This window comes from Phaseolus vulgaris, chromosome 11 (assembly GCF_000499845.2).
Source record: "Phaseolus vulgaris cultivar G19833 chromosome 11, P. vulgaris v2.0, whole genome shotgun sequence".
Classification (NCBI taxonomy): Eukaryota; Viridiplantae; Streptophyta; class Magnoliopsida; order Fabales; family Fabaceae; genus Phaseolus; species Phaseolus vulgaris.
Genome location: NC_023749.2, coordinates 52795113 through 52809336, shown reverse-complemented (window position 1 = coordinate 52809336; position 14224 = coordinate 52795113). Strand labels below are relative to the sequence as shown.

General features: G+C 29.3%; 1 protein-coding gene across 1 annotated transcript; it reads left to right on the top strand.

Annotated features, from left to right (window-relative positions):
* The first annotated feature begins 2764 nt into the window (after positions 1-2764).
* On the top strand, positions 2765-13759 carry LOC137829591 (annexin-like protein RJ4). The gene is made up of 12 exons (XM_068636433.1): positions 2765-2909; positions 3184-3329; positions 3637-3855; positions 4358-4570; positions 4663-4752; positions 5268-5457; positions 11111-11185; positions 11608-11753; positions 11859-12074; positions 12597-12809; positions 12959-13048; positions 13305-13759. Exons 1-12 carry the CDS (start codon positions 2837-2839, stop codon positions 13506-13508), a joined length of 1875 nt encoding a protein of 624 aa, XP_068492534.1. The 5' UTR covers positions 2765-2836; the 3' UTR covers positions 13509-13759.
* The last annotated feature ends 465 nt before the right edge of the window (positions 13760-14224 follow it).

Genomic DNA, 14224 nt, shown 5'->3' with positions numbered 1-14224 from the left:
TTGCATACCTGTTTTTAGTATATTTTTAACTAGATATTTTTTTTTCTTAAATTAAAATCATTTTATTATTTGATAAAATATATAACCGTGAAGTCTCGTCAATAAAAAGCAACAACATAACTCTTCAAATAAAAAATAACAACACAACTCCACAATTTATCTATGTTTTTCAACATAAAAGAATGCAAAACCTACATGTGTTTCCCTAAGATAATATAAGTTAAGAATGTGAAGATGCTCGTGTTCCCTCGCTTCATGTGTATGCCTCGTGTTCATATGAAAACTGCAAAATATGAATAAAGTATTCATCAAAATGGACTTTTACTTTGTAACGTAACATGATGCACACTACACGCAACTTTCTCAACAAAAGGTGGAGAATTGTTGATTGTTGGTTGAGAACTCAAAAAAAGTTAAAAATTATTTTTGAAATTTGATTACTTGTTGATGACCAAAATCAATTACAATGTTCAAAATCCATAAATATCTATCCAAGTTACTAAAACTTATTGAAAATTTCACATTAATTATAAATAATAAATAAGGTTATAACTGGGTGTAAATTTCAATCCTATATAAGTTGGTTTTGTAAGGTTTAATTAGATTTAAAGTCGAATTCTTAAGATAATATTAGAGTCATTAAGAGTTTATCTTAGCAAAAGTTTGTTCAACCTATTGTGTCACCCGCTATCGGTTCCTATCAGACCATTCATAAATATATAGTCTCACACACGAGTTGACAGGTTTTAACGTAATGGGGTGTGTTGAAAAGATTAAAGACAATGACATTTGATAGTACATACGTGATTACAAATTTTACCTTAAAAACCAATTTTGTAAATTTGAGTTAAACTTAAAATTTATTTCTTAATCGTAATTTAATGTTCGTGTTAGTCACCGTTTAAATTGTTTTAATATTTTATTCTTGTGTAATATAAATTATGTACAGAATATAATTAAATATTCCTATTCGTAACATATAACTATAAATAACATATAATTATAATTACAAATCTATATGTTATTTAATGAATCACTTTAATATTTTTTTATAACATGTTTTATTTTTTCTTTATAACATGTTTCATTGTCTTTTGATGCGTTGGAAGTCATGCCAGTTATAGCAAAGAATCAAATTCTACTTTAGGTTTCTTTGCAACGTTTAATCGCAATTTCTAAAGTTTAAAATGTATTTCTTAATGACAAAGAATGGTATTTATTAGTTAACATTTGATGCACTTAGAAAATAAATAATCATCTCATGAAAAGTAACGTTGAGATTTGATGATCATGTTAAGGCGATAACAACTAGGAATCAATAGTAATATAAATATTAATTCATTTGGGACTATGAAGAAACCAATCTCCAATATCACATATAGTTCAATATTTCTTTGTCACTTTCAGGCTCTTGAGACAGAAATTAAGAGCTCAATTTTGAGTGCTTATATGGCTATAATTATTTTTTTTCAAATCACACATAATCACTTAAGACATTAGAAATTTATTAAGAAGTTGATTTTAAGTCTAATTTAATCATATAAAATTGACTTACAAAGTGAGGTCAGGAAAGTTTATATATTCTTCCCTCTTCCAACTCATTGAGGTGTCTTTTAAGGATAAAATCGTGACGGAACATCGACCTCCAAAGCGGACAATATCTTAAATGCAGTGATTGACCCTAGCGATACTATCTCTCGGACTTGAAATCGGAACAATACCTAATTATATACTATGAGGTGTGAGACTATATATTTATAGGTGGTAGTCCGATAGTTAGAGTTTGATAAGACCAACACAATTTTATTAGGATAGGTTCTGAATGACTCTGATATCATACTATGAAGTAGACTTTAAATCTAACTCAATCTCATATAATTGATTCATAATGTGATATTTGCACTCACTTATATATTATAAAATGTTTTTATTTCTAATCGATGTGAATTTTAAAAAAAGTTCTACATTAGACTGTTAAAAGGTGTAATTTCTCATATTCTAAGAAAAATGTTTTGCTTACATTAAAATGAAAAAAAAAAGTTGTATTCTTTGAATTTAGACGTGTAATTTTAGATGTGTGTATAAAGAATGATAGAGATATTAGATGACATGTTTATTGGTGTAACATTATAAAATAATTATGAATTTCATAATATTATGACGAGTAAATTATATTTAAGAGTTTTTACAAATATGATGGTTAAAAAAGAATAATTTTAGGATATATTGTTAAGAAAACATTTATAATAAAAGTTATAAATATAATTGAAGTGAATAAAATATAATGTAACGATGAGTGTTCTTTTTCTTTCCTTGACCTTTTTAATAAAATTTTAAAAGTGCTATTTTTTATTTTTTATTTACTTTTTTATCCATCCCATTTCAACACATTGGTGTGATACTTAATACCAATAAATCGGATTAATGTTGCAGCATGATTCTTCAATTTCCCAGTGCTCTAAGGTCAAAAAAGACAGCACAATTAAAGATTATGGCACTGCTCTTAACAAATTGGACTCAGTTAAAGCATAGTACATAGCTGTGTAGCTATAGGCTGTTCATAGTACATAAGAAGGTTCATATAGACAGTGACACCCTCTTGGCATTGTTCTAACCAAACTTTTCTGGGTAAACTTTAAATTTTTTTTAAGAAAAATAGGTAAACTTTTCTGGGAGATTAATAATTGGAATTAATGATACTGTTATTGAAAATAAAACAAGATAAAATTGGACACTGTAAAAAAGCATAGTAGTGTATTAATTATACTATAAATATAGGAGTTGGAAACCAAACTCTAACATACCCAACACCTTTCTGAGGAAACAATAATCAACAATGGCTACCCTCATTGCTCCCATCACTTTTTCACCTGGTGCAGATGCAGAAGATCTTCACAAAGCTTTTAAAGGTTAATTTCTCTTCCCATTCTCCTTAAATTAAAAAAAAAAGGAATTTTTTTATTTATTTACCAATTTGTTATTATGGTTTTCTTGCCATGGTGAAAATCCATGAAGAATTCTGATTCTGTGATGGAAACATTTGTGCCTCAGTCCTTCCTTCCACCATTTCTACAAAATTCAATGTAAATTTTGGTGTCTACTTAAGAAGAAATAGTTGATCATCAATATGATGTAACTTTTGGCAAATACAATATTTGATATCTATGGTTTTGAACTTTGCAGGATGGGGAACTGATGAGAAAACTGTTATTGCAATATTGGGTCACAGAAATGTTTATCAGAGGCAACAAATCAGAAAGATTTATGAAGAAATTTACCAAGAAGAACTCCTCAAACGCCTAGAATCTGAACTAACTGGTGACTTTGAGGTAACCATTGTAAAAATAATCAAGATAAAATGTGTTTTGAGTCCCTTGATTTCTCTTACAATTGATCTTAGTCTTTGTACTCAGAGTGTGTAGATCAATTAGTGTGGAGTTGTGCAAGTTTAAGAACTAAAATCGAGTTTGAATCATGGCTTTGCAAGATAAAATTGGATGACTGAAATCATGGCTCTGAACATATTGAGATCAAAGCTAAAACTAATTCTAGAACACAATTTAGAACATCACATGATTTTGTGACATATAGCCTAATGATTTTGAAACATGGGGTGTGAACAAAACAACAAAACAGAGATCAGTGTACCGTTGGATGCTGGAACCTGCAGATCGTGATGCTGTTTTGGCCAATGTGGCAATCAAGAGTGGTAGCAAGGGCTATCATGTGATTGTGGAAATTGCTTGTGTGCTTTCATCTGAGGAGCTTTTGGCAGCTAGGCGTGCCTATCACAACCGTTACAAACGATCTTTGGAAGAAGATGTAGCTACTCATACCTCTGGTGATCTTCGCCAGGTGAATAATCTTTTTACACCATGTCAATTCACCATCCCAATTCATAACATGTTTTTGTTCCTTTCATGATTCATATAGTTTGAATAACTTATATATGTTCTCTGGTTTTGTCACCTCATATAGCAAGTCATTCATCTGTGTGTCATCATAATACTGATTGAAGGATAGTATGAAACATTCTTCTCTTTCTAAGTTATTGTGACTGAAATTACAGCTGATAAAAGTATTTTAGAACTCTGATTGCAATCAAATGACTCATGAGATCACAATTATATTGACAATGGATACAATAGCAAAAACTGTTGGAGATCTTACATCCACATGAAAACCTCATCTTATAAGTCAGTTTTGTAAGATTGAGTCAGACTTAAAGTTCACTTCTTAATAAAAAGATCTTTAGAACCATTTTTAAAACTTTGGTCAAAAGTGCATGCTTGATGAAATGTTAGGTGCATGCTAACGGTTTTGACTAATGAGTTTGTGGTTGGTTGGCTTTATGCAGCTGTTGGTTGGGTTGGTGACCTCATATAGGTATGGTGGTGATGAGATTAATGCAAGATTGGCAAAGACTGAAGCTGATATTCTTCATTCATCTATCAAGGAGAAAAAAGGCAACCATGAAGAAGCCATTAGGATCCTTACCACAAGGAGCAAGACTCAACTTCTGGCAACTTTCAACCGCTACAGAGATGATCATGGCACTTCCATAACTAAGGTACAACATACAAAGTTTTCTAGTAGATCTTTGATAAAAAAAAAAACACTAGATAAATAATTGACATGTGTGTATATATTTACTTGTTGCAGAAATTGTTGGACGATGCATCTGATGATTTCAGGAAGGCATTGCACACTGCTATTAGATGTACCAATGACCACAAAAAGTACTATGAAAAGGTCAGATTCCCACTATATTTCTGCATTAAGTATATCAGTCACCATTTTAAAAAGAATCATGTTATTTGCTTGCTTGCAACTTTACAATGTTTTAGTTGAAATCTTGAATTTTAGCAATCATAAACTTCATTTGGGTATGTGCTACACTCTACCTTTTTTGTTATGATCCATGTTTCCAAATGTTTTACATTTGTGCTTCATGTCAGGATTTTCATGAATAACCAACTTCATTTATGTAAATATTTGAATTTAAATAACAAGCTTAGATGACACAAGTGTTTGTTCACCAATAAAAACTGAAGTGAAACTTCAATTCTGATAGAAAAACAACACCAACACTACTTATAGTAATGTATCTAAATTTTGCATGAAAACCAACTCAAAATTAGATTTTGTGTCCAACAGTTATGATGTTTTCTGAAGCATTTATTATACTCTGATCACATATTCTTTATCTTCCTTTTTCTCCTTTGTTTTATCTCAGTTCTTTATTTATAATATACTATGATGTATAGGTTCTGCGCAATGCAATGAAAAAGGTTGGAACTGATGAGGATGCACTCACTCGTGTGGTGGTTTCAAGAGCAGAGAAGGACTTGAGGAACATTGCAGAGATCTATTACAAGAGAAACAGTGTTCATCTTGAGGATGCAGTGGCCAAGGAAATCTCAGGGGACTACAAGAAATTCATCCTCACTTTGTTGGGGAAGGATGTTTGAAGTGATTGTTCTAGCCAAGGACATTGAAACATATTTTGTATCTGTTTATGTTGTTGGTTTCTTGGCCTATGATTTGGTTAATTTTCCAATTCTGAGTGTGCTTTTATCAGTCATGTGTCTATTGTCTTTAATGTGTACTTCTGTTTAACATTACTACTTGCGATGTTTGAGCACTATAATAAAGTTTGAGAAAATTATACTAAGTTATTTTTCAACACACTCATGCATATTTTCTAATTTTTAAATAAATATTCAGTTTTTAAAACTTTTATTTCTATTTACCTGTTTGTTTTCAACATTCAAAAACTAAGAAGATATGTCTAATAAACATGGAGTACAAGAAAAAAAAAACATGTCTAGTTGATAGTGCATTATCCAAAGATGAAAGATGAGATTACAACACATTATCATTGTTCATAAGGAAACCTAATGCAAGTAATGGTGAAAATTAACACAGTGACAAAATACTAGACTCCATAATTACATAGGTTGTATTGTAGATCTAGAAAAGAGGCATTACATTTGTTGTATGAAGAAACAATGTAGTATCATATGTAAATGATATTGAAACTCCCCCTTTCTATATATTTGATGTGCATATAAGTCCATCAACAAATTAAAATATTCAAAATAATTAATTTAAAGAACTGATATTATAGTAATAAAATTATTATATGTTTCTATTCCTACCAAAAATGGATTAAGAGAGTTTCGAGGTGGAGAAAAGATGACTTCTCTATTGACGAAGTCTTGTAGTGTTGACCGAGCGCAATGAGATAAAGGAGGTCCACCTGCAAAAGACTCTTCAATGTTTAAGTCAGTAGGAGCACAAAGATGCGATAGATTGATTTCTCATCAAAACCATAAATCTTGTGGTCTAGAAAAAGTTTTACCCAGGTCCCACGGTGAACGCCAAATATTCCTACCAAAAATGGATTAAGAGAGTTCCGAGGTGGAGAAAAGATGACTACATTATGAACCAAGCTTGGTAATGTTAACCGATCAAGGAGAGAATGAAGGTCCGTCAGTAGGAACACCACAAATATGAGGATAAATGCTTAACAATATGAAAGTTAAGAGCATAGAATTATATATATTGTACTTTCTGAAGAGTATGTATTTATAGATCTCTTAGATGACAACCATTAGAACCTACGTACAATTTTAATTTTAAATACAATTTTAATTTTAAATACTTTTGTAAATAGTTTTAAATACTTTACATTTACGTTAGTAATTATATAAGGAGTACTAATCTTGATAATTTTGAAAAATCTTCCATTTAAATATTAGAAAATGTATTTAATATGATAAATCATTTAAAATAAACTAAATCTCACTAAATGAACTTTATAACTAATTCATTCTTATAAAAAGGAGTTCAATAGGAATGAGTAGTCCCAATTAACTTGATTAAAATAAACTTTAAATAACTTTAATATTTGGTTAGTTTATAAATTTTATGATAACTCAATTTTACAAATATATAATAATTTTAATTCTATCATTGATTTGAAATTTCCAAAATTAAAAAAAGCAAGTAGATTAATTATGATTTAATGTTAAAATGGAGATTTTTTTCCATCCACTTTAATCCAATTACTTAAACCTTTCACGTTTTGCCCTCAATCCTTGTAGAAGTGGTGAGAATCCTCCATCACGCGTTTTCATTTGTTCTTCATCAGTTTTTTAGGGTTCTTTAACGTATGCAATAATTAATTTACACATAAAATAAGTAACACCCAAATTTCAAAAAGCATGTAGCTATTAATTCTGAAACAACTATATACCTATAAATCATAACATCACCATAACCATAGTTAACAATCCATCAACACATTTTCCTTAACTTTAAATTAACCACAAACACAACCAAATCTAGTTATCTACAATGGCTACTCTTGATGTTTCATTCTTAACTTCAACTAGTGAAGATGATCTGGCTCTTCACAAGTCCTTCCAAGATATTATTCATAAATGATTCATATTTTTCTTTAATTTTCTAAGTATTATTCATAAATGATTCATACTTTTTTTTCAATTTTGTATGTGTAGAGTTTGCTTTATCACTTTTTTGTCATGTTTTTTATTTGAAAATATCGAATGATTCGACACCAACGTATTGCAGATTTCATATTGACTATAGATAATAACATTTCATAATATATAAGTAGGTGCAAGACATCCCTAGAGTGTCCTTTTTAATTTAATTATTCTTTACTAATAAAAAAATACAAGTATGTTCAAATCTTACCCTATAAGTTGGTTTTATAAGGTTGAATTATAATTCAAATTCATCTTTTAATATGATATCAGATTTATTTAGAATCTATTCTAACAAGAATTTACTAGTCTTATTAATCATTCGTTATCGAACTGTTATCAAATCACCCGTAACTATATAATTTCACACATAAGTTGAAAACCTCGATACTAAAGAATGTTAAACCACCACTTATAACTTAAAACCTTATAAATATAAGTATGTAACTTTGTGGGACTCCTAACACTTTTCATATAACTATGAATGGTGGTTGTATTGTAATTTATATAATTTCATCCCACATTAAACAATTAAATTTTTTATATGTGATTATTCAATTCAAGTGTGTTCTTAATCAATCAATTAAGCTACTTAATTTGTTCAGACAGTGTCTTATTGAATATCGAGGAGGCCCCAACATAAAATAGTTAGAAAAAAAGTAAAAAGAAAAATGAAAAGCTCAAGATTCCATGTTTTATGAATTATGAAAAGTTGATTTTTTTTTCTCTTGTAAAATATATATAAAGTTTCGAATCAAGTTCATTTTACATTCTTTTTCTTATACATTTATTTTCGATTTAAACAAGTGTGAGAAAAACAATTAATCAAACAAAAAAAAAGTAAAAAGATGTTGAAATAGAAAATGAAAAGGTGATGTGTATGAATAAACTACTTAGGTTCTTGAAAATTCGAACAAGATTAGTTGAACAAACAAAAACATTCTTAATTAGTGTGTACCTACCATGTGACAAGTTTTACAATCCATTAACTGTTTTTCTTTTTATGTTGAAACAATAAGATTAATTATTGCTTCTAAAGATATATAGTTTACTATGATAGGAAAACGAAAATTATTTCAATATATAGATATGAAAAAGGAAAATACATATAACATTCATGAAATTACTATTTTTTTTACATCACAATATATTAAAATTTAAATAATCAAATAATTATGTCATAATTAATTATATTAAATAAAATTTCCCATAAAATTTAAAATAATTAATTACATTATACATAACAATAATTGATGAAATAATGTTATATATATACTACAAGAAAATCATGAAATAAAAACAAATTTTTAGAGACCAAAATCATTAGTTGCAATAGTAACTAAATTAGAGACCACTTTAGAAACTAAAAAAAAAAATTAGTTTATATATTAGTTTTTATTATTGTTAAATAGTTTCTAAATTGGTATCTAATTAGCAACCAAAATTTTAGAGACCAAATTTAAAAACTAAATAATTGGTAGTTAAAAGTTTGGTTGGTAATTAGATACCAATTTAGAAACTATTTAACAATAATAGAAACTAATTTAGAAACAATTTTTTTTTTAATTTCTAAAATGATCTTTAATTTATTTACTATTGCAACTAATTATTTTAGTATCTAAAATTTGGTTTTTATTTTATGTTTTTCTATGAATGATAGAAGATAAAATAATTGCTTATGTATAATATAATATGTAATCGATAACATAAATAATATAATAAAATATTAATAAAATAACGATAATAAAAAATAAAAGTAATTAAAAAATAAAATAAAAATTAAAAGTAATGAAATAATAAGTAAAAGTAATTAATAATAATATATAAATGAAATATTAAAAAAGATTAAGAACTTATAATAATAAATAATTAAAAATAATTATAATATTATTATCAATATTAGTAATAAAATTATAATTTAATAATTAATTAAAAAAATTATAATAACAAGAACAATTTAATCATTTTATAAACATATTATTTTATAATTTTAAAAATTATTACATCTATTAAGTCACTAACAAATTTTTATATATTTCATTTTTATTTTTCTCTCTCTTTACTCTCTTACTCTTAATCAGTTTCTTTTTCTTTTAATTTTCCATTCTATTAAATCTACTTTCAAATCCAAATAAAACATAAATTCTTTGTAATCTTAACTTAGAATATATATATATATATATATATATATATATATATATATATATATATATATATTACCTTTTTTTATGGACACGTCATGCCAGATTAGGTTCTGAGTTGTATGTTATCATCATCAAGGATTTTAGCAGTTGCTTTATTTAAAAAATAAATAAAAATTCAGACACTACTACGACTTTAGATATTTGACGATTCCTAGAAGGTAAAAAACAGAAATATGATAATAAAACATATAAAAAAATAAGGTAATAAAATTTGTAAAATGATATATTCAACTAATAAAATTAGCCTTTAATTTTAGAATCTATGAAGTTTTCTTTACTGAGAATTTATTAAGTTTTGGGAGAGGAAGGGGAAAACTGAAGAAGTAAAAATGTTCATGGTACAAAACAATTTACTTAGGAATTTGTAAGAATTTTAAGTTTTTTTAATTGTGAATAAGTTAAATAAGTTAAGAAATTAAAGATGAAACAAAAACTCGTGGCTTCCAACATCATTTTTTAAAAAATAATTTGGTACAATCTAGCAATTTTTTCCTATATTTAGGTCATTTTTTTCATCTTTTCGTACCTAACTTTCTATGTACGAAAAAAGTTATCTAAAAACATATTGACTTTTTTTATAACAAAAAATTTAAATTAAATTTTAAATATTAAGTAGTTTATGAAATGGGACTCCTAGAATATTATATATATATATTAAATAAAAGCAATCTGCAGAAACTCGTTTTGCATGTGAGATAATGAAAATTCTCTATGAATCTAAACATCATTTTGACCAGATACACTGCACTTTTCAATAAGTCAATTTTTAACTAAATATTATTCAATAATTTTATATTTTTATTTTTGAACCTTTCAGTGATCTCTTTTGTTAATTGTTGCAAATCAAGGATAATTAAGGATTAAGAAAAGATGGCAAGCAATTATGAATTATGTATGGTGTTTATTTTATCTCCCTAACAGTAACAGCAAATTAAGAACTTTGATTACAGCACAGAAAATTCTAGATGTGCCACATCATTATCATGATTACAATTATACTTTATGCTTTGAATCAAATCAACCTTCCATGTGGCATTGATCTGATCACAGATGGGTCGGCAAAAGAAAATTTCATCAGTAAATAAACTATTTCTGCAGATGATGACATAATGCCAAAATGGCCTTGGAGTTTGAACACAGTGTGAATGAGAGAAAAGGAAAGAAAATCAATGTAATAAATTATTGTCTGAAAAAAGCCACAAACCTTATCGGATTTCAAGGCTTGGATTGGTACTAGATAGATATTACTCATCCCAATAGAAAAATTACAGCAAAAATTATACATGTATAAGCTATTGTGTACACATACCTTATTATAAATAGAAAGTATGTGAGCATAGCTTTCTTCATCACACCATCATAGTAAGCACTTTAGAGAACTCACACTTTCATCTATGGCTACCCTTATTGCCCCCAGCAACCACTCTCCCCAAGAAGATGCTGAAGCTCTCAGAAAGTCTTTTGAAGGTGGCTTATAACCATCATTATCATCATCAAGATCCCCTTTGTTGTTTGGATCATACTCGTTCATGATCTTGTTGATTTTGAATATTTCATCTAATGAAGATCTATGACAATTTTTCTAACTTGATTAAACTAAAAAGTGCATTTTTTGTGTGTCTCGGGGTAATCTAGTGTTGAATCTGATGTACTTCTATAAATCTTTGCAAAGGGTGTTTGAAGTGAGTGAGTTAAAGTGATTTTCAGTTTTGTAGGATGAGAAAACTGTGATCTAATATTGATTGACCATGTAATTTCAGTGTTGAATTAGAAGTGTTTTTCCTTTTTATTGGAGGGTAATCTGTTGGAGTGATGAACCCGATGAACTTGTGTGTGTCTTTGAAATAGGTGTTTGGAATGAGTGTGATCGATTGATTTCAATTTTGTAGGATGGGGTACTGATGAGAACACTATAATAGCAATTTTGGGTCATAGAACTGTTCATCAGAGGCAACAAATCAGAAGAGCTTATGAGGAAATTTACCAGGAGGATCTTGTGAAGCGCTTGGAGTCTGAGATCAAAGGAGACTTTGAGGTACCTTCAGTGTGAAATGTTCTTGTTAGTGTTCCATGTGCCTTTTGAAATTCGTGTGTGCTAATTTAACTCTGAACTCTGTACTGTGTTAATTGTACTGAACAGAAAGCTGTGTACCGATGGATACTGGAACCTGCAGATCGTGATGCTATTTTGGCCAATGTTGCCATCAAGAGTGGCAAAAACTACAATGTCATTGTGGAAATTGCCACTATAAACTCCCCAGAAGAGCTTTTGGCTGTCAGACGTGCTTATCTCCACCGCTACAAGCACTCTTTGGAAGAAGATCTTGCAGCACATACCACTGGCCCTCTACGCCAGGCAAGTTCTTGTGCATTGAATACATGTTTGATCCACTCTGTCTTGAAAAAGCAAGAGTCTTTTTTTGACCAATTTCTTAAAGATCACTTTTTGTTCAGTGTTTACAATCTAGTTACATTTAAGAGTGAAGGGTAAGTAGCCAAATAGATGACAACTTTGCTTCAGTAGTATGTTGGGGTTTTTTGTTGGACATGTGGAAACAAAGGTTTGATCCAATGTAGTTAGGTAAGGTTTCTGAATTTTGAGTGAAGGGAATGTTATGGTGCATGTGATCTGAACTTTTGCTTCACTTTATCTTGGAAAATTTTATTTGACCAATTCTTTTCAATATTTCTGTTGTAATCAAATATAAGATTAGATGTAAATTCTGCTTTGTGGTTTTTTGGGATTTTCAATTAGACATGCGGCAACACAGGTTTGATTTTGATCCATTGTAATTTGTAAGTACAAGTTTCTGACTTTGTGAGTAAATGGAATGTTATGGTGCTTATGATCTGAGTTTTTGTGGTTGATATTGAACAGCTTCTAGTGGGGTTGGTGACCTCATTCAGGTATGTTGGTGATGAGATAAATCCAAAATTGGCACAAAATGAGGCTGAAATTCTTCATGATGCTGTGAAAGAGAAGAAGAGTTCCTATGAAGAGGCCATCAGGGTCTTGACTACAAGGAGCAAGACTCAACTGGTTGCAACTTTCAACCGTTACAGAGAGATCCATGGAGGTTCCATCTCTAAGGTAAGGAGATACCAAATCCTTTTATGTCCTTTTGGCAAATCACCAAAGTTATGATAATAATTTCAATGTATGCCATTCAAAAGAGAAGTAAATAAAAGTTTAGATGCTTTACTTTATGAACTTGTATTTGATATTTCTTATGATTGTAGAAACTGGTGGATGAAGGATCTGATGATTTTGAGAAGGCATTGCACACCACCATCCGTTCCATCAATGATCATTTCAAGTACTATGAAAAGGTTTGATGTTTGAACTCACATTTTTTCTCATTGTCCTATCCAATCTCATGGTATTTTCATCATTAAAATTTGGGTTGTTGCATCAAGATAACAGTCCTATGCATTTCACAGAGTTGACCCTTTATATGTTCTCCTATAACATATTTGAATTTGTTGATGTCATGAAAATAAACTCACTTTCGAAACTGTTAACATGATGTTGAAAACCAACCAACTCATGACAATATCTACCATGATTCACCTTGATTTTTTTTAGGTGGTGAGAAATGCTATCAAGAAGGTTGGAACTGATGAGGATGCACTCACCCGTGTGGTTGTGAGCAGGGCTGAGAAGGATCTGAAAACAGTCTCAGAGGTTTACTACAAGAGAAACAGTGTTCTTCTTGAGCATGCCATTGCCAAGGAAATTTCAGGGGATTACAAGAAGTTCCTTCTCACTCTGTTGGGGAAAGAGGACTAAGTTTTTTCTGAGGGCATTTGTGATCATGAGTTCAGAACTCACCAACTCATACTTGTGTTGTTTGGTGCTTCAGTGTTGGTTTTCCTTTAGTCTGTTTTTTCCCTTGCTCTTCCCTTAATTATATTTCTGCATGAGAATATAGATTTCTCTTATGAGTGGTAGTGTGATAGCTGTTTTGGTGGCTATAAATTATGAACAGACTAAAAAGAAATAAGAGATCATTGAGAATGCCCATTTGATTTTTGTTAAAATTGATTTTGAACTATCAAATTGATGGGGCTTTTGCCTTCTGCACTATATGAATTTGCAACCCTCAAATTTGCAACTCAATTTCTGAAAAACACTACTTTCGTTAACTCAAAATTATATGTAGTCATATTAAGAATTGAGTTATTTGCACCATTTATATAAGGTGAGATTTGATCATTCTTACCTTAATCACTGATTAACTTTTCAAAAGTTGATCAAACTCATATTTAATCACTCATTATTTGTCATTCTTACCTTAATCACTGATTAACTTTTCAAAAGCTAAGCTGAACAAAGAACAAAAAAACTTCACATGGTATTTAATCTAGGAATCCTAAATCTAAGTAAGAATATGATATTACATGTGCAAACATTTCTCAGGATAGGTACAAGGAGTTACATTTGGATCCAAATTTTGGCCAATTTGATGCAAGATATGTTCTGAGCATGAATCAGTGATAGTCTAA

Coding starts and splice junctions, on each gene's coding strand:
- LOC137829591 (XM_068636433.1), top strand. CDS start 2,837: ATGGCTACCCTCATTGCTCCCATCACTTTTTCACCTGGTGCAGATGCA. Junction 3,330..3,636: donor AACTAACTGGTGACTTTGAG/GTAACCATTGTA, acceptor ACAACAAAACAG/AGATCAGTGTACCGTTGGAT. Junction 4,571..4,662: donor ATGGCACTTCCATAACTAAG/GTACAACATACA, acceptor TACTTGTTGCAG/AAATTGTTGGACGATGCATC.